Consider the following 13,967-nt stretch of genomic DNA (forward strand, 5'->3'; position numbering starts at 1 on the left):
GGCCTCTTGAGTATCACGTGACGAACCTGTGGCCTCGTCTGTCGATCCCCTGTTCCGGCCATCGCACCGGGCGCGGAGCGGTTGCGGGTACATGGCGCGCTGCGGTGGCGGCGCTGCGCCGAAGGGCCCCGGTCCGGCGGCGGTGGAGAGGCAGCGGCTGAAGGAGGCGGTGGCCGAGCAGCTCCGGCACGACCTCGGCAGGTAGGCGCGGGGCGGCGGCGCGGGGTGGTGGGATACGGTGTGGCGGGCCTGGCCGGTGGTAACGGTGCGCTTCTGCAGGCTGCTGGCGGAGGGGGTGTGCTCCGACGTGACCATCTGTGCCGGCCCCGCTACACTGCGGGCGCACCGGGCCGTGCTGCTGGCGCGGGCTCCGCGGCTGTTCGCCGCACTGGACGGCGGGCGGCCGCCCCGAGAGGTGCTGCGCATGGACAGCGTAGAGCCCGCGGAGTGCCGGCGCTTCCTGCGGTGAGTGCGCGGCCGCGCTGCGGGCACCAGCCTCGCTCCTCGGCGCTACCTCTCCTCTGTCGTTCCTCCTCTTTTTTCCAGTATTAACACCTGTTCTACAGCTTTCCCAGTATCCTCACAGCCTTCCTGCAGTGTCTGTACTTTCCTGTAACTTCTTTCTTTGCCTTGGTCCCTCTGCTGACAGCACGTGGATATACTCTCCGTATGTAAAGGCTTTATAATAGAACAAGAGAAAAAGCAGCAAAAATCCCGAATGTATCCTTTTAAATTAGCTGTGTTTACTAATACCCTTGTTAGCAAGATTACCTAGCAAAAACAACAAAGCAAAACCACTCCAGTGTAAGGTTAAAAAGAAAAAAAATCAAGTTACGGATTTGGAAATCTAGGAGGGCTTCATCATGTTAGATGAAGATGCATCAAGAGATGCGTCAAGTTAGAAACTGTGTGGTCAGTACTTCAGCCCTAGTGATCCATGGGCTAGGCTGAGCATAGCCCAGCTTTCCCAGCAAGGTGGGATCCTGGCATGTGGCATGGTGCAGCATGTGGGTCAGCTGCTCCCCAGGGACTTACTGGTGCAAGGGCCCACGTGTTCTCTCATTGCCAGCTATTGGCACATGTCTGGCATCTCACTCGTCTTGCTCATGCTTAGGTGACTACATGAGGGGTGTTGGCTGGTGCCGCCACCAGACCTTGCAATCATCCTTGCCTGTAAGTGCTTCTAATCCTTCTTTCAAAGAACTGAGCAGCGTTGGCTCTTCTGGAACAAAGCTGTGGTGGTGCCACCTTCCTCCTATAAAACAGCGTTGATGCTGGAGCCAGTCGGCACTTTGGAGCATGCATGGGAGCAAAGCAGTAGGCACTCTGGGACTACAGGTGAATTCAGGATGTATGCACTACAGGCTCTTGAGATTGTTCACCGAAAGAAGGGGAATGCATTGTAGTTTAGTGCTTAAAATAAAACTGAGGCTGACCTCTCCCTATTGGTTTTGCTCATTCTCTCCTTAGATCTGTGAATAAGGCAGCAGATGGCTAAAAAGATGTATTCAGGGGACTAAAATTATAATAAGTATGAAAGAAAACCTTTTGACCTGAGAATAATACGTAAAACACAGAATCATCATGATGGAACAGGCCGATAAACTGGCATTTGTCAGCTTACTGTCAAAGTCTGGCAGGAGCATTAGCAGAACAAGCAGTTAAGAAACAAAACAACGTGGCATTTGTCTCCCATTTTTCTGAACTCCATTATTCCTTCCATTTCATTCATTTTCTTCACATTCATGTGAGAGGTGATACAGAAGGTTTCATGCAGAAGCAGCATGTAAATTTAAAAAAATCCAAATTATTTTAATTTGGAAAATTATTATTTTGAATAATTAATTATTTATATACTGTTATACCACTCATTTGCTTTCCTAATGGTAAGCACTTACTATGTCTACAGTTTATAGAGCATTTTAACTATGTCTACAGTTCACTGATACTTGATTCCACTTCTGTCTGTGTTTGCTATACTTATCTCTGGAGTCCCGCATGTTCTCCAAAAAGCACACTATTGAAAAGCACCTTTAAACCCAAACCAGCTCATCCAATTATAAACCTTTTATCTTTTCACTGTGAAAATGAACTTCCACATATATTCTAAGCTATGTATGAAATGCATTTTGCACAATGGTTGGTTTTTCTTCACTTGGGTTTCAGTACTGTCTGATACTCCACTTTTTGAATCCTCTAATGTAGTGCAATCTGTGAGTTTGTGTCTCAGAATGCACTGGAGTTTGACCACAGTGAACCACTTTGGACCAAGGAAAGGAAGCAGCTTTGGCTGAAAAGAGCTTGATTTCATTGTTCAGATGATTTCTGCTAGTATCAGTGGCTGCTGAATCTCAGTGATTTCTTATAATTAAGATGCAAATTAATTAGATCTTCATAAATTCAAACCAATGCCTTACATTACTGCTTGAGGTTTACTGGAAACTAGCCTGGTTCTTGGAGCATGTGAATTGCCACCATGAGTTGTAACGAAGACCTGTAGCTGCAGCTGAACTCCTGAGAGAAAGTTGTAGTCTTCTACAAAACATCTGTTTTCTGGTTATAAATACTGTTTCCCTGCAGAAGTGGAATATTAGTACAGTATTGAAGAGTTCATCAAAACTGTAACAAAATCTCATTCCTTTTTCCCGTTTGTATTTAGCTTTTATCTTCCCTAGTAAAAAATATCTCTCTTTGGGGATTTGGGGATTTGATTTTCTCACAAGCTGTATCTGCCACGCATCTCAGTGAGATGTACTTCCTTTGGACCTCTGTCTCTCTTCATCACGAGAGATGTGGGCTACGTGTCACTTGTGTGCTGAAGGCTGTGCAACGTGGGGAATTTGATGGTACTGACTTAGACTTTGGAAATGATAAATCCTAAATTGTGGAAGTTAAAATGCTCTATAAAGGCCTATCTCCAGTGAACAGTGAAAGCTGAGAAAGTTGAGACCAAATTGTGAACCAGAACCTTTATTTCCCATGTTAGGGAATTAAGGAATTTACTCCTCTGACTAGCTGAGCTGTTCTAACTTAATGGCTTTAATTCATACAACCATATTCTCTTGTCTGAGTTTGTTACTACAGCACCAAGTTGTTTGTTGTGGTTGTAAGTATGAACTAAACTAGTCATTGAGAATAATTAGACTTCAATAACCAAGGAAGAGGGCAGCGAAAGAAGATGCTACATGAAGCTTGTAGCTTAGATTTTATGTTGGGGAAAGAAAGCCTTCACCGTGATGACTTGCTTCGCTTGACAAAAACAGGCTTTAAATACATGCTAAGTGATGGCAGCCTTATCTCCTTTCCATTTACATTGGAATGAGTTTCCCGTTTTTTCTTACTGCATTTTTTTTTCTTTGCTACATGTTTATATCCAACCTCAATTTCTCAGAGGAAGTTGAGAAGTTGAACTGTGAAGTCACAGTATATTTGGTAAGTGTGTGATGTTAACATCTTGCTTTGGACAGCATAGTATCTCAATGCCATGGATTTATGCCCAATGTGAGAAATGGCAGACACCTTTCCCTGGGACCATGGCTGCTTAAGAGGTAAATTCTTCTTCTGAGATGCTTGGCTTTCACAAGGAAGCTGAAAATTTAAACAGCACCTGTGTGAGGCAGAGAAGCAGTTGATGTTGCATCTCATGAGAAGAAATTTACTGGAATACTTGTCTCAAGAAATCAATTAAGTTAAAATAACTGTCTTAGCTGCAAAAATCAAGCAGATGGTTCTTTTAGCAAATCTAAAAGGAAATAGAAGAGTCTTAAGTGATTAAGGTAGCTTGAAGTTGTGCATATGACATGCCTAACTTGCATTAACATCAGGAACTACATAATCTTTAAGGTCCCTTCCAAACCAAATCGTTCTGTGATTTTGTGACATTCTGGTATGTGCTATGCCAAGTTCCTACTGCAAACAACACGACATCTGTACAACTTGTAAATAAAAGGAAAACATGATTTGTTTTGTCTCTTTTCATTAATTGTATTACACCTACACTGCCAAGGAAGTATCCCATTTGGGACACCTGTACTTGTCCCTCTATTCTAAAGTTACCATAGTATCTTTTTTTCAGGGCAATTAAACTGATGCACTATCAAATAGCAGAATTTCCCCTTTTCATGTGTCTGACTCTTGTGCTGGCAGTTTCTTACCATCCATAGTATTTATGAAGGAAAAAGTTTCTGATTTTCTGATAGACTTAAGCATGAACAGTCTGTGTTGCTAGCTGATAGGGAAAAAACCAAATCAATAGAAAAAATGGCATTAATGGCTTTTGTTCAAGCCTGCTTTGTAATCTCTTTACTAACACCCTATGAATCTGGGCATATATGGAACAAATCCATAACAACATATAAAAGCCTGTTTAAACAGCTAATGTCTAAGAACTCAAAAGCACTTCTCGAGTGGCATCAATGATGTGTGTGCATGTATAACTTGAAGGAGAATGTGGATAAGAAGGGAGAAGGTAAACGTCTTCTCCAGATGGGCTCTCAGTGAAGAACTCCCACATAGAGCAAGTGGAAGCTTCTGTAGGAAGCATTTCAAAGGTGGGGTGCTTAATTAGTTGATATTATTATTATTATTTAGTTAATAATTTATTTGGTTAACAAGTACTTTGGAATAACAGGAGAGGCTGTCCTAACAGCTTTCAGTAAAGGTTAGTGATGATGGTGCAAATAACAAAAATGGGTTCCTTGCGCTTTTAACGATGGTATTTCATGAAAATAAACCCTGCCCTTTCTTCCCTTTTATTTGTGTTGTCTCCATGTTTGCTAGTGGCATACAACATACCTGCTTGGGATTTTTACATTCCTGCAGACAGTGGGTATGGCCCATAGTAAAGAAATGTACCTCTTCATTGGAAGGACTAAAGAAGTGGATCATAACTCCAAATTCTTTTTCAACCCAACTATTAACATGGGGTTTCTTTGTGATTGTGTTTTTTGTATTTTTAGTGAGCATATAGATTTGTTACTGATTCTAGTTTGTATGGCTTTGTGGCTGTTCTGAGAACAGAACTGCTTGGTTGTTCTTATACTGAGACTATCATTTTCAAGACTGTGTGGAGTCATGCATCTACAATTGACAGAAGCAGGTGGGCCTTGAGGAGAGTTCTAAGGCTGGGAAACTTCCCAAAGAAATTTAGTCTAAGAGACTGGGAATGAGAGAAGATTCACCTTCAGGACACCTTTGAGAAAACAAACTGAATGAAATCTTTAGATGCACAAAAGTAAGTCTGGTTAGGCCGCTTAGTGTTTTCTTACCTGTTTGCAAGCTACCCACTAACTACATGCTTTTCTTCAAAGTGCATTTTGAGATGCTTACATATGCTATCAAAATAGTCCCATACTGCTTGTATGTTCTGGGAAGCTCTTTGATAACAGTAAGTACAATCTAGTACTTTCCAATCATCATTAGGGATATGTTGGAAGAACTGGAATGTTTTTATGCCTTCTTAGATTGTTCAAATGACTATGAAAACTGCTTCTTGTAAATGCTTGACTCAGTTAAAAACTGGTCAAGCTCTAAGACCTCCTGATGATAACCTCTGTGTGATTTAAAGAAGAAATTTTTAACTTTATAGAATAGTAATTTTCTGCACTTTAGCTTACTAAACTAAGGTGTCACATCAAGATGTTTGGAAGAAGAACTATTCAGATCATAATTCCGCAGTAAGGGTACTGGTTTCTTACAGCAACTGTGTTTTAAAGGAGATGGTTTAACATTATCACTAGAACATGTGAACTCCAAGGTCCAAGCCATGTGTTTTGCTGTGGATGAAACATTTCCCTAGCTTTTATTTATACAGGAAGATGCCATTTGATACTCTGTAGAAGACATGCTAGAAAACTTCATTCTGCCTTTAGAAATAAGCCTATAAGACAAAGGATATTGCCAAGCAAAGTTTTTTCTGTAACAGGTTTTAGAAAACTGCAGTATATTCCATTCTGGAAAGAACATCTCATGGGATTTAACTGAGATAAAGGAAAATTTCTAAACTTTAAAGATGTGCCAAAATCATTACTGTTTTCTGAGAACCATAAAATAGATGCCCCCCATGAATCTTTAAAAGTAGTAAAATTACATTCTGTGTTAAGCAGGACTCTTAATATACAGGTATTCTGCTGAGTTTCTGGGAGTAGTGAATCCAGGGCTGTGACTGAATTTTAAACATTAGCTGAAATAATCAAGCTTCCTTGACTTTACAGGAAAAAAAATCTGATTTCAAATAGAGTTAATAGCTCTGTGGCAACAGAAAGGTAAGTTAAGTTCCAGTGCAAATTTAACCTGACACGTTATGAATGGCAGTTTTCTTTCAACAAACCCTTACTGGAGAGCTTCCTGCACTTTTTCACATTCAGTACGTGTTACCAGTTTACTTTGTGACTGTGTATTTGCTTACACCCGGTGAAGATGTAGGGATAAAGTTCGAATTACTGGATTTTTTTCTAGTAGATGCAGTCTGTGTGACTTTAGTGACGTTTCTTGGAAGATCTAATGTGGAGAAACAACTTGAAGACAACACTTCAGAACACCAGAATACTTCTATGGAGTTTTGAAATCTGTAGGTTATTTTGGTTTCTACTCTGAATATCTGTTCTTGAGCTCTACTGCCACAAAGCTGTAAAACACAGATGTTAAGTACTAAGCAGCACAGTGAGTGGGGAAAATGTGTGGCAGACATGGTCTTGGATTTTTCTAAAGGATTGCAAAGTCTACTTGCTCAAGCAAGCAACCTGTTGTCCTGTTCTTGGTAATATGGCATGTCTTACTAGTCTTTCCCTCATCCTATTGTTATGCTGGGTTGGAAAGCACTGTAAATATGAAAAGCAATAGATGGTCAGGCCAGGTTCACAGATTAGGAGGTCTGAAAGCACATTTGGGTACAACCACCTTAAAAACCCATCTAAAAAGGGTCCACTGATCTTTTACTTTCAATGTGAAACAGTATTACTCTTGTCACACATTTTCAAAATCCAATAAAATATTAAAATTCCCATTGCCTACACTCTTGCTTCTCATCATTCTTTCTTAGTGAGAACCTGTATCACACAGATGAAAAAAGTCTACATTACTCAATCTTTTAAATACAGGAATCAAGAAGGAAGACTATTTCTTTGTATGTCTTCTCTGCCCTTCTAGAGGACAGTGTGCAAATATCACACTCAAAGTTACTATGTTCCCAGTATTAACAATAAAGCCTCTTTGCCAAGGAATGAGTGACTAAATGCATGTATAAGTACATCTGCTAAATCCAAAGTAACTGTAGCTCTTCTGTTCAACTTTGCTAACTTCATCTATATGGTATGAAACCACTGATAAAGCGTATTATCTGTTCACATTGACTTTTTCAGGCTCCATTAAGTTACTGGAGTGCAATCTTTCTATAAATACGACATCTTTGCAGTCACAGACTGCAGGCTTTGTTAGCCTTCCCAGATCTCAAGCCAAAAATAAGCTGGGGAAACAGATGGGAAAGTGGGAAGCTGGAATTACTATATGGGCAAAGTGAAAGCTCTTGGGTAATCTTAACTGCAGATTTTCATGCTTTCAAGTTCTTCTTTTGAAAATGAAATTTACCATTCATTTATATCTAGACTATTCTTATGGTTTTGTACTTGCAACCTTGATGTTGGAAGGTTTTTATGTTTTGGAGTTTGTAGATTTGATGATATTAAAGGACAATCAAATGCCTGTTCTTGATCATACTAAGATTTATAAATCTGTCATCTGTCATAATGAAACTGCTTGCTTCTGCTTTTGCCAGCAGATGATTATAATAGTTGAGCTATAAAGAGCAGACAAAAGGGGGTTTTAATTAATAAAAGCAAAGTGAGGGACAGAAACCTGTGTTCCTTTTAACCTGATTCTACATTCTATTTGCAGTACTTGTTCGTGCTTTTTGTCTTCATTAGTGACAAAAAAGTTATCTTTATTTTGCTCTATTAAAAATTACAGGAGTAAACTTGATGTCATCTTCTAGGCTTGTATATTCATCTGATAACAATCTCAAAGAATCTGAGGAGCCAGCTATGATTAAAAAAGTACTGGAACCCAAATTAGGACAGGAAGACAACACTGCTACTCTTCAGAACACTCAAACAAATGTAAATTGTCTTGGAGACAGCATAAACCCACCTGTTGATCAGGATGCTCCAACTGGAGCTGGGCAGAAAGTTGCTTCTTCACCTTGTATTGAAGAGGAACTTCCAGAAGTAGTCAGTGATGCAGAAAGCAACGAAGCCACTGTAGGTAGGTTTGGAGTTATGCTTTTGTTTGTTTATTTTGGGTTTTGTTGGGTTGGGTTTTTTTTTTCTTTCAAATAATAATTCAAAAACTTACATAGATGTAAAAATGCAGGCAAAAATTGAAGCTGACATGGATATTCTTTGCGATGGTCTACTTCATTGTCTCGCACTTTAAAGAGATGCATTGCTGCAGAGGTTTGGCAAGAGCAATTCCCAGCCAATGTGTGGCATAACAAATCTGAAAGGACTTGCCAGGCATTGTCCATGTTTATTGGCATTTGTCCCCTTTCTTTTTCTCTGTAATACAGCAAACTTGAGTCCTCACCATGTGGGACATCCACAGAGCAGAATCTCTCCATTCTTTTCCTTTTCTAGCAAATTACACTAGTTCCACTGTTGTTTTATGAGGATTTTGGAAGCTTTCAGAATCTTTCCCACTATGACTGAATGAAAAAAGTAACCCAAGGAAACGTGTAACTGCATCTATACCAGAGGTGTTTGATGCCACAGCTGTGTCAGTAAGACAGGATCAAGCAACAATTCTGTTCAAGCAGAAGTTTGTAGCACTACATGACTCTGAACTTCTTCAGAGTCTACTTTTCTTTAATGAGAGGTAACAGATCTTTAGAAGAAAGCTGGCTACATAATCTTATGAAAGAGTAACAACAGCACTTCTATAGAAATCAAGTATGAAGCACTGGACAAGTTGCTGATAGTTCAAGTCAAACTCAGAAGTAAAATGCACTGTCTGGAAAACCTTTCAAGCAAAGTTCTAGCTTGAATATGCAATATTGGAAAAAAAAAAATAATTGTCAGATTCTTCTTTTCCAGCACTTTGTCTATGTACTGCCAATAGTCTGCTCCAGACAAAGTGAAAAAAGCTATTTCTCTCCATCTGCAGGTAATTCCAAACTAGAAACTGCATCCGTGTTAGGCGAAGACTTAATGATGCTCTACAAGAAGTGCTGTTGCCCAGATACTAATATTTGCGTAGAAGGCAAAGAGTTTCAAGCTCACAGGTACATAAGTATTGACAGTAAAGTTTTTCAAGCAAAATCCTTCTAGTATCAAATGCTGCTGGTACTGTGTATCTATAGAAAGTTATTGCTGGTGCTGTTATCTAGCTGTGAACTGTTACAGGATTTAGGTCTCATGTGAGAAGTGGCCATAGTTTGATACTAATGAAAATTATTTATCTCATTAACTGCAACTATTGTGAAAACAACTGTGCTTTTAGGACTTGTAAGATTGCCATTGTAAGGTCATATAATGAATAGTGAGGCACTGAAATAGGCTGCCCAAGGATGTCGTAAATGCCCCATCCCTGGCAGTGTTCAAGGCCAGGCTGGATAGGGCTTGGAGCAACCAACCTGGTGTAGTGGAAGGTGTCCCTGCCCATGGCAGGGGGCTGGAACTGGAAGGTCCTTTCCAAACCAAACCATTCTATATACTTATGTATAAATACTGGGTAGGTTTTTTTGGCTAACCTTTTCTTAAATAATCCATGCTCTCTGAAGAGAATGAAAAATCAGCTTTTAATGCTGAATATTCAACTATAAATAATGAATAAATTACCATGCAGGTAGAAAGGTTCTCAGGTAGTAACTGTATTTTTTTCTGTTCCAGAGAATCTGTGCATACAGTATCTGATTTTTATTTCCATTATTTCAGTTATGTGGGTGTAAAGATTGTTAGCAGTCCCTGTAAGATCTAAAGTCCAAGACCAATTAAGAACTTTGGCTTACTGGACTTCCCTATCTTAAGAAACCAAATTAAAGTGTCAGTACTATTCCTTGTACCTTTGATATGAGTGTTTGCATTTGAGATAGCAAACTAGACAGCCTGTATTTTGTTCCCTTTGAGAATATAAATAACTGGGAGAGACTGTAAAAAAATTCCCTACTTTTAGTATTTTCTGAACACAAACCAATGGGGGGGTTATTACTGACATGAAAAATACCTTTATAGAAGATAAGTCATAATAGTGTGTGTGTGGTGGTTTAACTCTTAAGTAATAGAATCAGGATTATGTACTAAATCTCTAGAATGTAGTGTAGTCAGGCATGTTTGTTTCTTCCAGTCTACGCTATTATAAGACATGTTCTCAGGCTCATAACTTAGAGAAACAAATACTTTAATGCAAAAAGGAAGTCAACAAACAGATTCCATCAGCAGAGCTTCTTTAATTTAGGCCACTTAGTGCCTGGAGCAATGTATCTAGTCTAACTAGCATCAAAAAATATGGCAGTACGTCAGAGAAAACAAGGATGCTTTGGAATGAGCACAAAACTTGCTTGTGTTAGTACTGCATCATGTGAACGGTAGGAGTTAATAAGGGCCATCTAACTTTGGGTATCGTTGTGGTGAAAGCACCAGTATGATTTGCTTATTTTAAGGTTTTTTTGAAGTTCTTAAACACGAGACAGTTTAAGGCCCACTCCCTCCCACCCGCTTGTCTCAGTATTCCTTACTTTCTCATGAAGTCCTGTGAACTTCCAATAGACTGTACAGTGTCAGCAGCACTGCTCTGCTATTTGCCAAGTTATGGCTCTGTGGTGCTGTGTTGTATTCTTAGAGCTCTGAGGGGAGCAAGTCAGGTTTGTTCAGTAATAAACTTGTGGCACAAACCACAACACCAGGAAAGCAGGGAGAAATGAACTTCCAGTTCATATAGTGCCTCCATTATTTTGTTAAAATGTTATCAGTGTGTATGTAGGTAATACATACTTGCACATATTCTACTAAGTAGCTGTCTGACTTAAAATGAGTCTCTGAAATACTCACTTCAGCTATGCCCTTGAAGTTGATCTGGCCCTGATCACTGCTAAAATTTATTTGCAAAGGGATGACAGAATTGGAGGTAATGTATTTTGTATCATCTCCATGATGTTGTATTATTGTATCTTACAAAAACAAGATTGTGTTTGATTTCAGAATGTTACAAAGCTGTGATGTAATACCTGTTTACATGTGGACATACTACACATAGATATAAAACAGTCTGTAAAAAAATCATTATTATTGTTATTGCTGGATGAATCACAAGAGGAATGCGTGAGAAGTTCCTAATTTAAAGTATTGAGACTTCTGAAGCAGAAGGAGGGAGGAGAAATGAGAGATTCCAGAATATATAATGACTAGAAAAGAGACCATAAATAGCATTCTTCTTGCTTCTTCCTACACAAAATGAGAGTGCTCTGCAACATTTTTAAGAGCCAACAAATACATGTAGAAGAAAGGATTCTCAAGCCTACTGTAATACTTTTGCTTTTTCTGCCAAAGGAGATGCATGACCTAATTTTATAAATAACAGGAAGCTTAGTAAGTGTCAGGGAAAAAAAATCACATATAAGAGAATATTATCTACGGCTGCAATTGCCCAGATAAAATATACAAAGGTTCACACTGCAACTGCTGTAAATCTGGAAGGCTGAAATCATAAAGCAGTTTTCATCCACTATCTTCTCTTTCTTTCTCCCTTTCCACTTCCACCTTAAGAAGCTCCTGTTACAAAGATTTTCCCATATGGTTTTGTGAAGACTGTGATACGGGTGCAGATACTGAGCTCGACAGGCTACCTATCTGAGGTTTCTTTATTGTCCTTGATGGAAGCAGAAGTAAATTGAATTAGCCCGTTTATGACCAGTTATGCCTTTTGTAAGTGTAGTAAGTCTAAACAGAAGTAATGGATAGCTTTTCTTAAACAGTTCTGGAAATACAGGTCATATTGTTGTATCATATGTTAGGATCAAGTCTGTTAGATTTCAGGGATGTGCTGGCCAGCCAATTTTGAGTAGGAGAATCTCTATGCTTCTCTCTTCATTTTAAAATAATACACATTTTGTAGTATAAAAAGAATTTTAAGAGATTCAGGATATAATCATTTGGCTAAAGTGGGGGTACGTAAACAAGGTTATTTACTGTTATTCAGTAAATAAACCAAAGTAAATAAATTTGGAATTTTATATCATATTAAAGGAAAATGCTTGTGATGATAGATTTCCCCTGTGTGAATGTCAAAGTCATACTAGAAACAAGCTTTAACTGAGAAATTTAGAGTACTGTTTGTGTTTTCCTCTAGCATATTTTGAATTCCAAACATACTGAAGAAAAGGCATGCAGTATACAGATGACACCTTAATGCATAAAGGGCAAAGATTAAAGTCAATGTTATCAAAGAGTCTCATAATGGATATTTGTTATCTAGTGGAATAATGTTTACTTTTCCTCTCTCAGGGCCATTTTATGTGCCAGATCTAGTTACTTCGCTGCTATGCTGAGTGGAAGTTGGGCTGAAAGCTCCCAAGAGCGCATCACTCTTCAAGGGTAAGTGTTTTCTTTGCAAGTCGTGTGGGAGCAAAGGTAGGCAATTTAAGATCACTGCAAATATGTAACAACTGTGCTGTGTATAGAGCTCTGAAGATAAATCTGCCTTGATGCTTTTCTTCAACCTGATACATTTCCCAAGTACTGTTTTGACTTCAGTATGAAACAGCATATGTAATATTTGTTTATGCTGTCAGGTGGTGCAGGGAAGAAGTCTTTTTTTCATCAGCAGAAGGGAACTAATAATCCTTTGTTTTATATTCACAGTCTATTTTATAATTTTCCTCTTTCACTTCACATTGTACGTTTCATGAAAAGTATTGTGAATGTCTCAACAGTGTAATTTTTCATACCTGTTTGTACAATAAGAGTGTATTTTAAATGTGAAGACAAATAAGCAATTAAATTTCTTAAGTAGTGCTTAATAGTGGAATTTCAGCATCATGCACTAAACCAATTTTGACTAGTATCCTTTTTCACAATGGCTTTCTGTGCGAGAGCTGAAAATGGAGCTGTGAGTGTAGGAAGAATACTTAAAACTTCAGAGATAAAGTGGAGACTGCCAGGTTCTTTTCAGCATCAGAAAAATCAATTTAAATAGATTAAATTTTCCTTAAAACCAAACTAATACTGATACTTGTACATGTTAGCTTTTTTGTTCAGACAGGATTTTGGCTGACTCGGCTTTCTCCAGGAAGAACTGTGTACCTTACAGTGGTGCAAGACAGAACTGCTCAGTACTAATACAAAATTGCTTGGCCAAGTGATACTTTCTTGTGTTATCATCAATTTAGTTTTCTGTCAGTGTAGTAATATTGCTGCAAACTCAGGAAATTATCTGTTCATTTGGTTATAACTTCCCAATCCTCATAAAACAATACACTTTTAATTGATTCCTTAGCTTTCATGCTATACGTAGTATGGTTGAGAGGCCAATAGTCAACAATTACTGATTTTTACACTTCTGTCCTTCCAATTGGTTTCTTCATGGCTAAGAAAATTTCATCCTTATCTTTCAGTAGACGCTTTCTCCTGAGGAGAATTACTCTTTATACAAGTATATTCCCATGCCAGTGTCTCGTAATTTGTTACTAAGAATCATATTCATAATTTTACTTTTTCTAGTTCAGTTTTCTGTTTGGTACAGATTCCCATGCTGTCTGTTTAAACACTCATCAATAAGGTACATATGGCTTCCTCCAAAATAATGACAATTCTGCATAATATAACAGCTGCCAAGACTGTGGGGAAACTCCTTCTTGCTGATTTTACAGCTATTGTGTACTAATATAGACACAACTGTGCTCTGATTTTGCTTCTTAGCATGTTGAAGGGAGGGGTTTTTGTTTGTTCTGTTTGTTTTTAGTCATTAGTGTCTGTTGCTTAAAT

The 13,967-nt window shown here is 38.7% G+C and overlaps 1 protein-coding gene across 1 annotated transcript in view; it reads left to right on the forward strand.

Moving 5' to 3' along the window:
- Positions 1–91: 91 nt before the first annotated feature.
- Positions 92–13,967, forward strand: part of BTBD8 (BTB domain containing 8) — a gene marked incomplete at both ends in the record, with an annotated part of 33,235 nt that continues 19,359 nt past the window's right edge. Inside the window, 5 exons of the mRNA XM_080623718.1 lie at positions 92–201; positions 280–465; positions 7,988–8,256; positions 9,154–9,271; positions 12,489–12,578. Coding sequence (XP_080479844.1) covers positions 92–201; positions 280–465; positions 7,988–8,256; positions 9,154–9,271; positions 12,489–12,578 — 773 coding nt within the window. The remainder of the gene's footprint in view (positions 202–279; positions 466–7,987; positions 8,257–9,153; positions 9,272–12,488; positions 12,579–13,967) is intronic.

Source organism: Psittacula echo (genome assembly GCF_963264785.1).
Source record: "Psittacula echo genome assembly, chromosome: 7".
In the NCBI taxonomy this organism is placed as follows: Eukaryota; Metazoa; Chordata; class Aves; order Psittaciformes; family Psittacidae; genus Psittacula; species Psittacula echo.